Source organism: Perognathus longimembris, chromosome 14 (genome assembly GCF_023159225.1).
Source record: "Perognathus longimembris pacificus isolate PPM17 chromosome 14, ASM2315922v1, whole genome shotgun sequence".
Classification (NCBI taxonomy): Eukaryota; Metazoa; Chordata; class Mammalia; order Rodentia; family Heteromyidae; genus Perognathus; species Perognathus longimembris.
Window position 1 is genome coordinate 56,832,045 of NC_063174.1, and position 18,655 is coordinate 56,850,699.

The 18,655-nt window shown below is 46.0% G+C and overlaps 2 protein-coding genes across 5 annotated transcripts in view; both read left to right on the forward strand.

Moving 5' to 3' along the window:
• The window catches only part of Ak7 (adenylate kinase 7), a 48,949-nt gene extending 40,834 nt beyond the window's left edge, over positions 1–8,115 (forward strand). Inside the window, exons 15-18 of the mRNA XM_048362183.1 lie at positions 2,014–2,211; positions 3,055–3,275; positions 6,356–6,514; positions 7,861–8,115. Of these exons, the coding sequence (XP_048218140.1) occupies positions 2,014–2,211; positions 3,055–3,275; positions 6,356–6,514; positions 7,861–7,899 (617 nt within the window). The 3' untranslated portion in view covers positions 7,900–8,115. The remainder of the gene's footprint in view (positions 1–2,013; positions 2,212–3,054; positions 3,276–6,355; positions 6,515–7,860) is intronic.
• A 6,262-nt stretch (positions 8,116–14,377) lies between these two features.
• Positions 14,378–18,655, forward strand: part of Papola (poly(A) polymerase alpha) — a 63,378-nt gene continuing 59,100 nt past the window's right edge. For 2 of the 4 annotated variants that reach the window (XM_048362887.1, XM_048362886.1), the window contains exon 1: positions 14,379–14,599. In XM_048362887.1, coding sequence (XP_048218844.1) covers positions 14,592–14,599 — 8 coding nt within the window. In that variant the 5' untranslated portion in view covers positions 14,379–14,591. Of the gene's footprint in view, positions 14,600–18,655 lie in introns of all 4 variants that reach the window. The other 2 variants (XM_048362888.1, XM_048362885.1) reach the window with 2 other exon arrangements.

Below are 18,655 nucleotides of genomic sequence, written 5' to 3' on the forward strand. Positions count from 1 at the left end.
TCCCAGATAAAGTAGGCTACTTAAAGTAGCACCTAACTGAGGAATCTGGAAAATGTCATGAAAACCCAGATTTTCACATGACTGCAGATGGCATACAATCGGAGCAAGCGCACACCTGCGACTTACATCCACAACTAAGCAGTGTAAGACAGTAGGTATTCGGAATAATTACCTTGAGATACTGCAAACTCTCAAAGCTCTGTTCTGAATTATAAAGAGAAAGGGCTTTAAAAAATTATCCAGGGAGAGTACATTTTATCCTATTCAAGGTGTTTGAAAATTGGAACGTCTATCAGGATCTCTTCACTATTTGTAATATTTAATCGATTGTATCTCCCAGTCAGTCTGGGGAAAAAAAGATACAATATCATTCATATTTTGAAGTTCTTTGATTACTAACAAAATTTTGAAGGTCTTATCTAGGTGTCTAGCATCATAGAACCTCAACAGATTCACTGTCCAGTGAAATTATTGACATGATTCTGATTTATGTGCTATGCCAAATTTCAGGGGTTTAGATGTCTCCCTGCCTTTTCAAAATGTCACAGCTGCATATGAAAATCAAATGGTCAGTAATGAACAGAGCGGATCAGAATAGGCTCATTGGCAGACCTCACTTCACAGTTCAGTCCTCCGCCTCTGATTTCCCCGTTAACACAGGGAGCGCACTGTGTTCACCCATGGGCACATCCTATGCTGGGACCTGCCTGGTACTCTTAACTTTCCATGCATCCAAGAACGCTTGCTACAGTGCAGGTAAGCCGGGCGGGGGTGGCTCACGCCCTCAATCCCAGCTACTCAGGAAGGCTGAGTTCTGAGGATCAGGGTTTGAAGCCAGCCCAGCCAGGAAAGACCTTGAGACCACCACAAAGCTGGAAGTAGAGCTGTGGCTTACATGGTAAGCCCTGAGTTCAAACTCAGTGCCAGGATCAGACCAAAAAGAAAAAAGAAAAAGAAAAAGCAAATGCAGTTAAGTGAGAATGGCTGGCACTGTAGTAGGGTGCACCCGGCAATCTAGAGGGGATACCACCGTGTCCTGAAGCATGGCCAGGTTTTCTAGGTAGCAGTTCATTGGATGCACTTGCCAGCCTGAGTATAGGTCCTTTGTGGAGAACTCTGAGAGGAGCAATTCCTTTAAAAAAAACAACTGTCTTTCACTGACCTGCACTTGAATCTCTCCTTCATACTCCACGTATCCAGTGAGCCTGTGCGAGAGCCAGCTTCTTTGTCATTGAAAAGAAAGATCACAGGTAGGTACAATGTTCACCATGAAGATGCTCTGAGTGAAATGTTTGAAAAATACTGTGTTGTACCAAAGTAGCCATTTCATAGCCAGTAGCTTTGTGGGGTGGAAGAACTGGAACTAGGGAAATTAAAATCCTGCGAGGAGTGTTCCTTTATTAATTATTATTATTATTTTGGCAAATCAGTCATCAAAGTGTTTTGCTCAAAGCCTGTGACAGTTGCGCCGGAAGGTTAGCAAACTGAGCAGTGAAGAGGAAGCAAAAGTCACAGCATTCTTAAGAGGTTGTCTATGGGGCTGGGAATATAGCCTAGTGGTAAAGTGCTTGCCTCCTATACATGAAGCCCTGGGTTCAATTCCTCAGCACCACATATATAGAAAAAAGCCGGAAATGGTGCTGTGGCTCAAGTGGCAAAGTGCTAGCCTTGGAGCAAAAAGAAGCCAGGGACAGTGCTCAGGCCCTGAGTCCACGCCCCAGGACTGGCAACAAAAACAAAAACAAACAAACAAAAAGAGAGGTTGTCTGTGTAGTTCTGCTGCTCCTATTAAAAGGGAAAAATAAAAGATTGGACAAAATATGCTAGGTTTGGGCCCACAAGGTGGTCTCTGGAAATATGGGACAGACGTGTATTCATCCTGTAAAAGAGGCAGCAAGAGTGCTGTTGGCGTCACGAGCTCCCAGCCTATCTCCAGACACGTCACCAGCCAGGGCTCATGGGTTACCAGCACCCTGCTGGACTGTGCCACACCAAGATTCTCCTTCTCCCCAGAGTTTGTCTGTGGCCTGGATGCCTCGGATGAGTTTCTGAAGGAGCGGGTGATGAACCTCCCTGAGAACATAGTGGCGGGGACCCACTACAGCCAGGACCTGTTCCTCCGGGCCCTGAGCACCTACCGGGACCTCAACACTGATGATGAGACGGTCTTCAACTATTTTGATGAAATCGAAATCCACCCGATCCACATTGGTATGTAACGCGGGGCATGAAGCTCTAGGTTTGCGAAGCCAGCACCGCAGTCCGTGATCAGCTGGCCCTGTTGCTTTGGGCCCATGGTGGGGTAGCCCATCTTTTTTTTTTTTTTTTTTTTTTTTTGGCCGTCCTGGGCCTTGGACTCAGGGCCTGAGCACTGTCCCTGGCTTCTTCCACTCAAGGCTAGCACTCTGCCACCTGAGCCACAGCGCCCCTTCTGGCCGTTTTCCATATATGTGGTGCTGGGGAATCGCACCGAGAGCTTCATGTGTAGGAGGCAAGCACTCTTGCCACTAGGCAATATTCCCAGCCCGGGGTAGCCCATCTTAATGGCAACACATGGCAGAAGTAAACCACCCACCTCACCACAGCTGGGAACAAAGGAGAGGAACAGAAAGACACTGGGAGGGAGTTCACAATCCATGTTTAGGACATGCCCTTCCCCATGACCTCCCTCTAGCTCCCTCTCACTAGCTCCCTCCTCCTAAAGGCTTCCCCAACTTGCTCAGACTCTGCTCTAGGGACTAAGCCTTTAACATCCAGGATTTGGGAGACATTCAAGATCCAAACTAATGCATGATTCATTCTAGCATCCATCCACTCAGATCAACAGTCATGACTAGAGCTCATAAACGCAAGCCCTCATCCACCAACTAACTGCTCTCTTGCCTATGGGACTAGGAATTCCAAAGTATGGTGTCAGCTAGAAAAAAGAAACTTGAATGTGGCAATTTACAGAATTTAACGATTGCGCATTGATAGCAATAAGGCATTTGCCTGATGGCAGGCAGGCCTAGAGTCTAAGCGTGTGTGGATCTCTCTCTTTCGGGGCATTTAAAGATGTCGGAAAACTTGAAGACTCTCAGACCAAAACTATTCTCAAGCTGCTCATCAAAGAGATTGGGGAGCCACGGAATTATGGTTTAACGGAGGAGGAGAAGGCAGAACAGGAGAGGAAGGCTTTGGAGGAACGCCTGGCCAAGGAGGCTGCCGAGGAAGCAGAACGTGAGCACAACGAGGCCATGGAGGTGGCCGAGAAGCTCGCTCGCTGGGAGGAGTGGGTGAGTTGGGGAGTCAGGGGGAGGGTTAGGGGCCGAAGCCGGCAAAGGAGGCTGGCAGAGCCACCAGGGTGGGTTCCGCTTCCCATCCTGCCACAGAGATACATCACAGGAAACGCCCCCAGACAAATTTGTGTTCTCTGGGTTCGCGTGTGGTTGGTTTTATGTCAACCAGTACCATTTTCTTAAGGACAACGTGTGGTCTTTTGACTTAGCAGTAACAAGGAAAGCACCCATTGTCAGTGTTAATAATACCCATCTCTGGGATGCGGAACGTTTGACTGCTTGTGGACCTTGTGATGATGTCATGTTCCTCCACGTACCCACCGAACCTGCTCGGTCATCCTCATTCGATCCCCCATTCCCCAGTGCATGAAGTCTAGTAAGTGACTCTGCTTCCCAAATTAGCCCTGCAATCCACCCACAGCTCAGGGGCAGTGTTTCTTGGCAGAATTATGCAGTGCCTTCTGGCTCTCCAGGTCCATCCTGCCCCATCTCTGATCCATTCCAACATTCCTGCCCCGTGGCTGTGACAAAACACGGACCTACCCCAGCCACTCTATGCTTACAGTGCTTCCCAGGTGGTCAAAGTTCCATCTAACTGTGGTCCACGGGACCCTATGAGACCTGGCTGCTTCTAATTGTCCCCAACTTCAAACAGTACGATGGTTTCATTTCTACCATCTGTATATCAACATTCTTATTTCTCTCCTATCTTTACCAAACTTCTTTCTAGGGACACTTTTTCTGATCTGTAAAGAAACTCCAACTCTTACCTCTTCCTACCACATATGACATCTTTTTAGAAAATACCTTTCAACTGCTCTCCTCTTTACATTTATTCCAATGTAGTGCATATTTTATGTATTTATCTTGCTTCTTACTTCATCCCTGTACAAGATGCAGGACTCTGTGGACCACAGTATCCTTGATACTTTGATCTAATAGTGACAGACAGCTGTGGTGGGTCTGCATTTTACAGGAGCACCTGGCAGGAGCCCTAATTGGAACCCATTAGAGACAGGCAGGGAGGGCCTGGGGAGCCAGAAAGCACTGCATAGTCTGGTGAGGAGCTGTGAGCTTTGTCCTTGTTGCTCATTGCTGTCTGTGCAGTGCCTTGAACAGCCCTCAGTGAAGCAATTAGGACCTTATGCACATACCTTTGGGTAACATCACTTCATAGCCTTTGCATAAATTCCTAAAATCCGCTGGGTTCAATTTGATGAATATTTCTAAAACTAACTTGGTAACGAAGGTAAGATAATTCACATATACCCTACTAGTGGCTGTTTTCCTCCTTTTCTCCAGCCCTGCTTTCTTAATTTTGCTCACACATGTCAAGTTGATAGATAAAACCCAACCTCTTATTCATTTCTCTGAGCACTAATTTGACAACTTGGTCTACATCTGTTAGGAATTTAAGTTTCTTACATTGCACCTTGTCTCTGCCCATGTTCAGGCTGTGTGCCCTTTTATTATTTGGTAAGAACTTTTGACAAAGCAGGGTGAGAGAAATGGGAAGGGCCTTAATTGGTCTTCCAAGTCTTGCTAGAGTTCAAATCCTGCATCATACTCTGTGGGTACATGGCCTTGCCCTGGTTACTCTGCATCTCAGTTTGTCTGTGGAGTTGACTGAATCCATTTCATAGAATGGCCTAACAAACAACATACACATTTACACAACATCTGTAAACTATCCTAGCTTTTTAGATTATGTTCAGATATTTTGTCTCAACTCATCATTTCTCTATTATTTATGGTGTTTCCTCTGGCCAAGTGGAAGTTTTGTATGCCTATATTAGTAGTAAGATCCATCCATCCATTCACACACACACACACACACACACACACACACAAAACCGCCCCCCCCCCCATGCCCCTTTTGATACTAGGTTGCTGTCTTGCCAAGAAAGACCTCTTCTCAAGTAAATAATGTGAGTTTGGACCCTTTATCTTTCAAGAGCCTGAAAAGCAGGCTCAGATGGCTTATGGACTCTTAGAAGGATAGGGCTGGCTTCAGTTGAGGCTGACAAAATGACTCAAGTGGTATGACCAAAGAATTGGGATCTCTGACTCTTCCCCACGTTTTGTAGCTGAGTCACCCCAAAATATATCTGATGCGCCCATTCATACTGTCCTTGACTTAAAGGTGGACTGGACTTACGGGTTTAAGCCTCATTGAAACCAAACTAATAGACAAAAAAAGGAAATTAGTTTCCCCAGAGAGCAGAGGATGTCATACTACACAAGGAATAGCACATGCCACTATCCCAGAACTCTCAAGGCTTTCTGCTAGCACTCTTGTTTCCTTTTGAAAACTTGCTTCATCTGGGCATCTAGAAATTGTTTTGATGCAATAAATGACTCAAGCTGGGCATGGTGGAACATGTCTGTAATCCCAGCCCTTGAAAGGCTGAGGCAGGAAAATCAGGAGTTCCAGGATAGCATGGGCTATGTAACAAGTTCCTAGGTAGCCTGAGTTACATAGCAAGACCCTTGCCTCAAAAATAAATAAGTAAATAAGATAAAGAAAAGTAAAAAAGGGGGGGAGGAGGGATGAGGGAGGAGGTAACAAACAGTACAAGAAATGTATCCAATGCCTAATGTATGAAACTGTAACCTCTCTGTACATCAGTTTGACAATAAAATTTTTTTTAAAAAGTAAAAACAGGAAACGAACAATCTATTTGTTTATGGTTTCTAAAGGACTAGGCAGATTTATTTATTTATTTATTGCCAGTCCTGGGCCTTGAACTCAGGGCCTAGGCACTGTCCTTGAGCTTCTTTTTGCTCAAGGCTAGCACTCTACCACTTGAGCCACAGCACCACTTCTGGCCGTTTTCCATGTATGTGGGGCTGAGGAATCGAACCCAGGGCTTCATGTATACAAGGCAAGCACTCTTGCCACTAGGCCATATTCCCATCCCAGGACTAGGTAGTTTTGATAGCACCATTTACTTTTTTTTCCTTGTTGGAAATACTACCTTGATTATATAAGGTGGTAACAGTTTTCATTTCAATGCTTTCTTGTGGGCAGGAGGTTCTCCCCTTACTGACTGTACATTGACACCTCTTGTTTGCAGAATAAAAGAATGGAGGAAGTGAAAAGGGAAGAGAGAGACCTACTGGAGGCCCAGTCTGTTCCTCTAAGAAACTACCTAATGACCTACGTCATGCCAACTCTTATGCAGGGTCTCAACGAGTGCTGTAAGGTCAGACCTGATGATCCCGTAGATTTCCTGGTAAGATTTAATTTAAAACATTAATTTGGGGGGAGGGGGGAATGATGGAGGAGGTAACAAACAGTACAAGAAATGTATCCAATGCCTAATGTATGAAACTGTAACCTCTCTGTACATCACTTTGACAATAAATAAGAAAAACAAATTAATTTGAAGCTGGGCACTAGTGGCTCACACCTGTCATCCTAGCTACTCAGGAGGCTGAGATATGAGGTTCGTAGTTTGAAGCCAACTTGGGCAGGAAAGGCTATGAGACTCTTATCTCCAATAAACTACCTAAATATCAGAAGTACATCTGTGGCTCAAAGTGGCAGAGCACGAGCCTTGAGCCAAAAAAGCTCAGGGATGGTGCCCAAGCCCTGAGTTTGAGCCCCACGACTAACAAAAATAAAAAGATAAATAAAATAATTATTTGGGCCTGGGAATATGGCCTAGTGGTAAAGTGCTTGCCTCATCTATATGAAGCCCTGGGTTTGATTCCTCAGTACAACATATATAAAAAAAGCCGGAAGTGGCACTGTGGATCAAGTGGTAGAGTGCTAGCCTTGAGCAAAAAGAAGCCAGGGATGGTGCTCAGGCCCTGAGTTCAAGCCCCAGGACTGGCAAAAAACCAAACCAAAACAAAATAATGATTTGAAGCTGGGCACTGGTGGCAATCCTAGCTACTTAGGAGGCTGAGATCTGTGCATTGCGGTTCAAAGCCAGTCTGGCAGGAAAGTCCATGAGACTCATATCTCTAATTAATCACAGAAAAAGGCAGATGTGGTGCTGTGGCTCAAGTGGTAGACAGCTAGCTTGAGCAAAAGGATAGTGCCCAAACCCAGGGTTCAAACCCCAGGACCTGAAAAAGTAAAATAATGATAATAATAATTTGAAAATATTTTAACAGGAACCCAATTGGTAGAGAAAATGAATAAATACTATTTAGAAATAGCTTCATAGTATACAATAGGTATCTTCTCTCTCCTTTTCTTGTGTGCCAGTTCTGGGGCTTGAACTCAAGACCTGAGCATTAGTCCTTGAGATTTTCTGTTGTTGTTCAAGGCTAGCATGCTACCCCTTGACCCACAGCTCCACTTTAGGATTTTTTGGTAGCTAATTGGAGAGATGAGTCTCAATGGGCTTCCCTGCCCCAGCTGGTTTTGAACCGTGATCCTCAGATCTCCCCCACCTCCTACTCAGGATAACAGGCTTGAGCCACTGGTACCCAGACTACTTATATTTACATGGGATCCTTATTTGTTCACTTAGCACCAAATAATTTGTGTTCTTTCATTTTTAATTTTTAAACACATCTGAACAGTAAAGCCTTATAAACTGTTGACTCTTTTCTCTTTTAATTGTAGGCAGAATATCTCTTCAAAAACAACCCCGAAATGCAGTAAAATGTCAGAGATCTGTATTTATATATATTGTGTAACTTTACCAAGCTAGAGTTCAACTTACTATTGTAACTTAAAAAGTCATTTTAAAAAGTATTTTTGTGACTTGGGACTTTTTTCCTGTATGCAAACATAAAGTAGAATTATTCTGTAAAGTAGAATTATTATAACAAACTATATGGCAATAAGTGACTGCTTCATTAAAACTTCAAGAAGAAAATTGACAAGGCATATTATGTGCAAGGACAATATATAGATAGTGATTTAAGAGTTCATATGAAGGTTTTTCTTTTTTTTTGGCCAGTCCTGGGCCTTGGACTCAGTCAGGGCCTGAGCACCATCCCTGGCTTCTTCCCGCTCAGGCTAGCACTCTGCCACCTGAGCCACAGCGCCCCTTCTGGCCGTTTTCCATATATGTGGTGCTGGGGAATCGAACCCAGAGCTCCATGTGTAGGAGGCAAGCACTCTTGCCACTAGGCCATATTCCCAGCCCCATATGAAGGTTTTTCTAAGCATTCTGCTTCTACATGTTTGTATTTATAGTGATCTGATTTTCAGCATGAAGATCAGACTATGTATTCTTCCAACTTCTAATGATTTTACAGATTTCTATGTAATCAATACCAACAATGTTAGAAATGGAAATAAATTTTAGTGGTGCATGTTAGAAATGGAAATAAATTTCAGTGGTGCATGTTTGTTGAATCAAAGCTAGTCAGAGGGGCTGGGATGTGGCTTAGTGGTAGAGTGCTTGCCTAGCATGCATGAAGCCCTGGGTTTGATTCCACAGAATCACATAAATAGAAAAAGCTGGAAGTGGCGCTGTGGCTCAATTAGTAGAGTGCTAGCCTCAAGCAAAAGAAGCTCAGGGACAGTGCCCAGGCCCTGAGCTCAAGACCCAGGGCTGGCAAAACAAACACACAAATACACACACACACACGTACCCATGCACGCACCCCCCCCCCCCCCCACATACACCAGAGCTAGTCAGATACTACAGTTTCCATAAGGCTGCTTTTGAGGTCAGATTCTGGCAAAATAAGTCAGAAGAAGTATAAACCTGTGGGGTAAAAATTGACATGGCAAGACAACACTAATATCTGTGCTAATTAAAAAGTTGTTAAATATTTTGACTAACCTTAAAATATAGACCTAACTTTTTCCTAAGTCTAAAAATCCCATAAAACTCCAAGAATTATCCTGAATGAGAAGTGGGTTTAGGTTTATTTTAATTATACATACATGCATATATACATACACACATTTACATATGTATGCATGTATATTTCTTTAGAATAATATAACCTGAATAGTACTGCACATTTATTATCATGATAAAGATACACACAACAAAAATACATAATAATGTACCACTGTAATCTTTTCTTTATTGGGATTACTGGAGTTTCAAAAGATAATTGCAAGAATGTTCAAAGTAACATTATTCATAAAAGTCAAACATTGGAAACAACTCAAATATCTGTTAATAGGAAAAAAGCAGAGCATGATATAGTCACATAATATACATCAATGACTTGGGGCTAGAGAATAGAACTCAATGGTAGGGTACAGGCTCAGTGTGCAAGCTCTGTGCAACTCCCAGCATATGGGTGCACACGTGTGTGTGTTCACACACACTCAAAAAGAGAAAAAAAGGAGAACTCCTACTTCCAAAAACATGGAGAATTTCACAGACATACAAGTTGAATACAAGAAGTTAGATACTAGTGTAAATAACATAATTCTATTTACATGAAGGTGAAAAAGACAATATTAATCAATGGTGAAACAGATCGGGTAAGTGGTCCCTTGGTGGTAGTGGTGGCTTATCAGCTATGAGGAGGCCCGCTGGGTGCTGAATGGCTTCCTTTATCTTGATTCAACTGACAGTTGCTTGGATATGTGCATCAAAATTCAACAGGAAAGTGTTAAAGAGATGGGGCCATTTACAAAGGCCCGATGAATATACAATGGCTTGTCATATAGCTATTATGTTGTGTCCCATCTATTCCTAGTTTCTTCAAGTTTTTTTTTTTTTGGCCAGTCCTGGGGCTTGAACTCAGGGCCTGAGCATGGTCCCTGGCTTCTTTCTGCGCAAGGCTAGCACTCTACCAATTGATCCACAGTGCCACTTCTGGTTTTTTCTATACATAAGTGGTGCTGAGGAATTGAACTCAGGGCTTCATGTATACGAGGCAAGCACTCTACCACTAGGTCATATTCCCAGACTTTCTTCAAGATTTTTATCACAAAGGGATGTTGAATGTTGCCCAAACCATTTTCTGCATTTTTTTGTCCTTTATTTTATGTGCTGTATTATGTATACTGACTTCTATATGCTAAGATGTCCTTGCTTCCAGATTTACTACTGAAATATGGATACGAGGTTTAACTGGCATCATCTTGGCATCTTGGTGGATGAGGGACTTTCCCCAAACTCCCACTCCTACCCCCAGGTGACAGGTGGGCCTGAATCCCTAGAGGTAGGGGCAGGGACTTGGACAGTAGATTACTGACCTGCCAGACCTGTACTCTCAAGCTCCTTGTGATCCTGACCCCTGATCATGAACCTTTTTTAGACCCCACCACCTCAGCTGCCATTTTGTACCATGCCTCATGTTTCCTGACCCTCCGTGGGTCACTGTTAGGTCCACCCAGGAAAAATGGCCCCTTCTCTTTGCTTTCTCTCCATGTGAAACCCCGGGTAGACCCATCCTTTTGCTGTCTCCCTGCCCAGCACCTGTAAACCAGGTAACTAGTGCCCTTGGGGGCAGTGGGAGGTTCCTCAGGCTCTGAGGTCACACCCTCATCCTCTGAGGTCACTTCCTCACCCACTCTAGTCACAATTTGCCCTTCCCTATATGATCTATCTCCGCCATTAGTTTAAGTTGCCACACACTACAGCCTACACCAGTGCAGTCTGGCAGTTTGGACCTCCCAAACAAACTCTTTTCTGCCTGAACCATGTGGCAGTCTCCTTTCAGCAGACTTACAGTTATCATGGCATCCCTCTTTGGTTGATCTGGTTTGTTGATACACACACACACACACACACATACATATATATATACATATATAATGAAAAATGTATATATACTTTCTTCATGGCTCAGTTTCTTAGCAGTTTTAAGTGCATTCAAGGCTGCAAGTTTTGGGGGGACATGTGTCCACTCACAGTTGCTGGCTTTCTAATACAGACTCCTAAGGCGACCTCTTAAAATGTGGCTTCTCTGTATCTTGCAATCAAATTCCCATATAACACTACATAGCCCAGACTGGCCTTGAACAAGTGATTGTCTTTCTACCTTCCCAGTAGGTGGGATTAGAGCCCTTTGGCTCAAAATATGAACCTGGTTTTTGTTTTTAAAAAATACTGGTGAAGTACTTTCACCAGCTCATTGAAACACATTCTAGAGGATAGCACAATGGAAGACTTTCCATTCTTTAATTCCTGAAATACACCTTATAAGCAATGTTTAGGACCACATCATAATCAACATTATTGATCTTCTAGATCTCAGGTTTTTAACCTATTTTTTTTTTTTTGAGATTGGATTACTTAACTGATTGTCTTGCCTCAGTCTGTGGAACAGCTAAGACTCCACTGTGTCCAGCTCAGATTATAAAGGACATATCCTTTAAAAGGACAGTTTCCCAACCAAAGCCAAAGTGATAACAAGAGTGGAAGGAAATAAGTGGAAGAATTAGCACTTGAATTTGAGTGTTGCTCAGCTGATATTGTTATACAGAATTAGATCAGTGAGATACTTCGAGAGGTTGAGTCAGTAGATTTTACAAAGCCAGCAACTGCTAGCAGACTCCTGTCCCTAAAGAACTCACAGTCTCAAATGTAGTTAATACAAGGCAAAAATCACATGATCAGTATGAGAAAATAAACCTATCAAAATTGTGTTTACAGAAGCAAAGCAAACTGAGTGGAACAAGAAGGGGCAGGGCGGGGGGAGTGCTTATGGCAAGAATTCTCTGGAGTAAGACTTTCCTGGAGCTAAACCACAAGACACATCTGAAATCCAAAGAAAGACCTATTTCACCTGAAGAGTTTTTAGAACTGGGTGAAAAGTCTCCATTATCTATCAAGACAGTGGTGAGAACAAGATGGTTTTACTTAGACCCAGTATCCACATTTAATATGAGGGCTACACAAATTATATAGAATTTTCTAGTGGCTGCATTTAAAAAAGTGAAAAAGAGGTGGCGTTAATTTGGGGGGAGGGGTACTGGAGATTGAAAGTAGAGATTTAAGCATACTGAACAAGAGTTCTATGCTGAGCTAGCTCCATAGCCAGCTCACCTGGTGAAATTATTATTATTATTATTATTTTTGCCAGTCCTGGGGCTTGAACTCAGGGCCTGAGCACTGTCCCTGGCTTCTTTTTGCTAAGGGCTAGCACTCTGTCACTTGAGCCACACCGCCACTTCTGGCTTTTTCTATATATGTGATGCTGAGGAATCGAACCCAGGGCTTCATATATACAAGACAAGCACTCTTGCCACTAGGCCATATTTCCAGCCTTGAAATTACTTTTTTATTTATTTAGTTTTTGCCAGTCCTGGGGCTTTAACTCATGGCTTGCTCAAGACTAGCACTCTACCACTTGAGCAACAGCACCACTTCTGGTTTTTTCTGTTTATGTGGTACTGAGGAACCAAACCCAGGGCTTCATGCGTGCTAGGCAAGCACTCTACCACTAAGCCACATTCTCAGACCTGAAATTACTTTTAACACACATTTTCTTCAGTGCAGTACAACCAAGATATTCCAACATGGAATCGATATACACTAAGGTTGATTATTTCGTATACTTTTTGTTCATGCAAAGATCTCTGAAATTTACACTCAGCGTTTTTCATTTTACCAGTTGTTCTGTGATAACAGGGAAGTCCCTGTCACTTTTCCTGAAGGTTTACAGGTACCTACAAAGAAGATTTGCAGTTTTGGTTTATAGTTTCCTATACTTACAGGATCCTCTCTACGGCTATTTGGGTGAATGGTAGAATACCTTCTACTTTTAAGAGGAAAAGAACGCAATAGAGAATGTGCCTCAGGAAATTCCTCAAACTTTCACTGGGGACTGAAAGGAGCTGGAAAGAGGGTGTGTTGTAGGGAGTACAGCTGACTCCATCTTGACTAGGGAAAAATGGTAGGAAATATTGGGGGGAGTACATTAGGTCAACCTGACCCCAAAATTCTGCTTCTGTCAATGACTTGTTTGTTCCTTGCTCTACCCCCTGCAGTCAACCCCCTTCATTTGAGCTATGCTTTTACCTTTATAAACCCCAATTTGAGGACTGGCCGGTCAGCCTGCTTTTCACTGTCACAGTTTCAGCTCCCGAGTCTGCTGTGTCCCTGGCCGGTCAGTTCGCTTTTTGCTTCCCCAATAAATCTATCTTTTCGCTTGAGACCGTCTCTGAGTGGTGGACTCTTGGAGGGACAGGAGAATCCTCTCCCTGGAAGCCCCTAACACGTCTTCGGCAAAATAATGCATTTCATCGTTTCTAATTTGCTGTCGTCACATTCACTGTTTGACAAAGTTATTGATTCCATACCTCTAGAGGCCAAGTCTACGAAATGGCATTGGAAGCAGACACAAAAACCTGGGTCTTGATGCAATTCCCGTGGTCTGGGCAGACACCGGGGTTCTGAATATGCTTTGGTGCCAGGCTGGGCACTAAGGACCCCCCCCCCCCCTGTACCCTCACACTGATGGCCGTGACACTGTGGGGCAGGTATTACCCTGCTGCCTTCTGCAAAGAATCAGGCCTGCCCCTTGGCGCGATCCAGGTAGCACCTGGGAAACCCCACTGCCCCCCCCCCCGCCCCGCCCCGCCACACACACACCCCTTAGTGGCTCTGCCCACAGGCGCTAACCTGGCTCCTCGGCCAGCACGTGGTGCACACGTGGGCTCGGCCCCCCACCCCCCTCCGCCCCCAACCGGCTCGGCCCACAGGCGCTAACCCGGCTCTCCCGCCGGCACGTGGTGCGCTCGCCGCAGGCTCGGCCCCGGCTCCCTCCCGGAGGCACGTGGTGCACGCGCCCCGGGCCCGGCCCCGGAACCGGCTCGGCCCACAGGCGCTAACCCGGCTCTCCCGGCGGCGGCACGTGGTGCACACGCCCGGGCCTCGGCCCACCAGACGCGCCTCCTTCCGCGTCCCGGAAGGCGGGACTTCGCGACGCGCCGGAAGCGGAGTTTGGCGGGTCTGTTTCTCCCCGCCCCCTCTCTCCGCGCCCACGGACGTCGCTCGCTTCGCCCCGGTCCGAGGGACGACGTGTCTTTCTGAGCCCCGGGAGAAGAGCTCCCACAGGCCATCCCACACTCACCGCGGAAACGTGAGAGGTTCCGAGTAGAAATTGCGGGACCCGCCACCGCCTCTGGAACTACAACTCCCGTGAGGACCCGCGGCGCCCGACGGGCTGGTGCGCAGGCGCGCGCCCGGCGTGCGCGGCGACGTCAGCGGTTCTAGAACGTTGCTGTGGTAGCGCTCGGGCGCCATGTTGGGACGAAGGGGAAGGAGGAGAAGCGCTTAAAGCGGCGGGAGCGGGTGCGGGAGTGGGGTTGGACCCAGGGCTGAGCCAGGCCCCCCCCCTCCCTCCCGCCTCAGTGGATCATGCCCAGGGCGGCAGTGGCGGCGGTTGCGGGGGGGAAGTGACTGGGCGGTGCCGGCGCCGGAGACGATGCCGTTGTAAGTGCTTGTGTTTTTGTTTTCCCCGCACGCCGACTGGGCCCGGGCAGGGGGAGGGGAGGGGCGCGCGGCCGGGCCTCGCCCCGCGGGGAGAGGGCCGGGGCAGCGGGGGAGTTCTCCCTGTTGGAGGGGGGCGGCCGGACCCGCGGGGCCTTCCCCTTCCGGAGGAGCCCACGGAGCCCCGGCCCCGCGCCGGGGCCGGGCCGCCTCGCCTCCGCCGCGGCGCCTGGGTTTCCCGTGGATTCGCGATGCCTCCGTCGGGCGCCGCGCTCGCCGCACTTCCGCCTCCCCGAGGGGGGCGCGCGCGGGGAGCCCCGCTCGGGTCCCGACCCGGTCCTCGGTCCTCGGCCTTCCCCTCCCTTTCCCTCCGCTCGCCAGCCCGGGGCGCCCCCCCCCCCCGCCCTCCCCGCCGGCCGTGGGCAGCTCCCGCGCTCGGGCTGCCGGCGTGGCCGGTCCCGATGGCGTCTTGAAGCGGGGTGCCACACTCCATTCCGCCGGCTTCTCTCCCTCGGTCTTCGCCCCGCACCCCGCCACGGCGCGGGCGGACCTGATTGATTGTGTTAGGCGCCGCTCGCTCCACGGGGCCGAGCACACCACACAGGTGGGAAGTTTTGTAAGTTATCTTCCCTCTCATCTTTTCTTCTAAGAATGTGGCGTCTGACACGCACGGATTAGATAAACGTATCTGCAGTGAGTGCTGAGCCTAAATGATCAAACTCCTTCCTTTTTGTAAGTGTCAAAGTGCTCCCTAGGACACCAGAATCCCCGTTTTCTTTTTTGTCTTTGTGGAACGAAAGCAAAGTTTTGCTTATGTTAGATCCAAATGAAAGTTTATATGCCATCTAGGTACCATTAGTGCAGATACTTAAGGAACTTTCTAAAGACAGACCTTTTTAAAGCATGGCCAGTTAACAGTGTTTGTCTGACTCTGCAGATAGGAATAAAAATGACGCAAGATTCAGTATGACATCTGTCGGATTTTATATAATTACTTTAAAAAGGATTTCATGGCTTCCTTCTTCTTGCCGAATCTCACCTTGTCCCTGAGTTTTGGTTCAGAAGCATGTCAGATGATTTTTTTTTCTAGGATAAGAACATTTGCTAAAATCTTGAGATCTGTGCTGTCCCGTTAACTGAGCCCTCCTTTAATGGGATGGGAAGAAGCAGCAGCAGGAGATCCAGGCTCACCAAGGTTTCTGTGATGATTTCAGTTCAGGAAGAATTCACATAAACAGTTGGATTCAGATCACGTGTTGACCTTGTGTTAGCTCCTGTTTTATTTCTGTTTTTGAAAGGAACTTAAGATGATCCTGTCACTATACTGAAAATGTAAGGAAAAGAATACACTAGAGGTAATTTGCATCTTCTATGCATTTCCTGACATTCTTTGAGGAAGGTATGAGTTTTCATTGGGTTTTCACTTTATGGCAAGAATTGGAGTGAAAGCATGGCCCTGGCATAAGGATAGAAGAGATCCATTTTCCATTGAAGACTAAATGCTTTAGAATTTTTTTTTTTGGGGCCAGTCCTGGGGCTTGAACTCGGATCCTGAGCACTGTCCCTGGCTTCTTTTTGCTCAAGGCTAGCACTCTGCCACTTGAGCCACAGCGCCACTTTCCAGCTTTTTTTCTTTCTTTTAGACTGATGTACAGAGAAGTTACAGTTTCATAGGTTAGGTCTTGGATACATTTCTTGTACTGTTTGTTACCTCCTCCCTCACTTCTCCCTCCTCCCAGCTTTTTTTGTATATACGTGGTGCTGAGGAATTGAACCCAGGGCTTCATGTGTACGAGGCAAGCACTTTACCACTAGGCCTATATTCCCAGCCCGGAGAAATCTTTTGCAAGTTGGTTCACTTGTATAAAAGGAAGTTTCGGGTGGGAATATGGCCTAGTGGCAAGAGTGCTTGCCTCCTACACATGAAGCTCTCGGTTCGATTCCCCAGCACCACATATATGGAAAACGGCCAGAAGGGGCGCTGTGGCTCAGGTGGCAGAGTGCTAGCCTTGAGCTGGATGAAGCCAGGCAAGTGCTCAGGCCCTGAGTCCAAGGCCCAGGACTGGCCAAAATAAATAAATAAATACATACATATATAAATAAATGGAAGTGTCAACACATGTGCTTGCAGGTATCCCCTTTCCTATGTGTTTCTTTTTTTTTTTTTGGCCAGTCCTGGGTCTTGGACTCAGGGCCTGAGCACTGTCCCTGGCTTCTTTTTTTTTGCTCAAGGCTAGCACTCTGCCACTTGAGCCACAGCGGCACTTCTGGCCGTTTTCTGTATATGTGGCGCTGGGGAATTGAACCCAGGGCCTCATGTATACAAGGCAAGTACTCTGGCCACTAGGCCATATCTCCAGCCCCTCCTATGTGTTTCTTGAGATTTCTACTGAATAGCCCGGTCTTTACTTACTCTGTTTTTTTTTTGTCCTGGGGCTTGATCTCAGAGCCTGAGCCTGGATTCCTTTTGCTCAAGGCTAGCTTGAGCCATAGGCCACTTGTGGCTTTTTCTGTGTATGTGGGGCTTTTTCTGTGTATGTGGTACTGAATGAACCCAGGGCTTCATGCATGCTAGGCAAGCACTCTACCACATTCCCAGCCTGCCTTACTCCATTTTAAGGCCAAGTTTACTGTGAAGTACCGAAGGATGCTTAGGGTTAAACTTACACTTCAACCAGTAAAAAGACCACATTCTGCATAGGCACTTCTAAACAGAGTATTGTTATCCTAGCTAATCAGGAGGTTGAGATCTAAGGATCTCGGTTCAAAGCCGGCCCTGGGAGGATAGTCTCAGACTATCTCCAGCTAACCACCAGAAAACCAGAAGTGGAGTTGTGGCTCAAAAGTGATAGAGTCTTGGGGCTGGGAATGTGGCCTAGTGGCGAGAGAGCTCGCCTCGTATACATGAAGCCCTGGGTTCGATTCTCCAGCACCACATATCTAGAAAATGGCCAGAAGTGGCGCTGTGGCTCAAGTGGTAGAGTGCTAGCCTTGAGCAAAAAGGAAGCCAGGGACAGTGCTCAGGCCCTGAGTCCAAGGCCCAGGATTGGCAAAAAAAAAAAAAAGTGATAGAGTCTTGAACACAAAAAAAGCTTAAAGACAGCACTCAGGCTCTGAGTTAAAGCCCCACACCGACAAAAAAAGTTCTTCCTTATTAATTTGCTCTATTCATTTTGTTTTTCTTTTCCTCTTAAGGTATTGAAGAGTGAACTTAGGTCCTCCCAAATGCTAGGTACTTCTTTTTTAAATCACTGAGGGCATTCTTTGTTTCTCATGTTGAGGGGAGTCACATAGTCATTGATTTTCTTTGATGTGTTGAATTGTTATTTCGTAGCTACTTTGTGTTTGACTTGGTTTGAATTTTGGTATACTTGGCCAGTTAAATTTGGATGGGTGAAAAGATTAATTTGTTAGAACATAATGTGATCAGATGTCTATGTTTTTAAAAGAAATTATGGTCCTGAAATAGACAAAATTTTTGGAGGTCTTAGAATCTATTCCTTAGTCTGGGCGAATTCTTTGCAGGAAGCTGTTTTTTTGTGTATTGTAGTGTTAACAGTGCCCTTGCCTTTTGTTTACTGAAGTCTCAGAGTTTCATCCCTATAGCTTTCCAGTAATGACAATGACAAAAATGTCTCCACATTTGGCCAGCTGTACCTTGAGGTGTAAAATTCTCTGGTTGAGATCTACACATTAATACAAAGCATAGTACCCATGAAAAGTAGAAATGAGACCTGTTTGTGGGCAAATATTAGGTAGCTGTGGTTCTCAGTGTGATCTGAGGATGTTGGGGGGGGGATCATCTCTTAGATACTTTCAGAAGAGTGTGCATAAGATTCATAATGCTGAGGTGGTCTGTCTGTTTTTACTCTTGGCATTTTTTCACTGATGGCAAAAGCAATGGTGAGTAATGCTGCTTGTACCTTAGCAACACGCAAAAGACAGTTGGCAGTTGGGTACATAGCTTAAAATTTTAATTTCTTAAAGAACCAGGCATGGAGGCTCACATCTGTGATCTCAACTACTTGGGAGGTAGAGATCAGGAGAATTGCAGAGGCC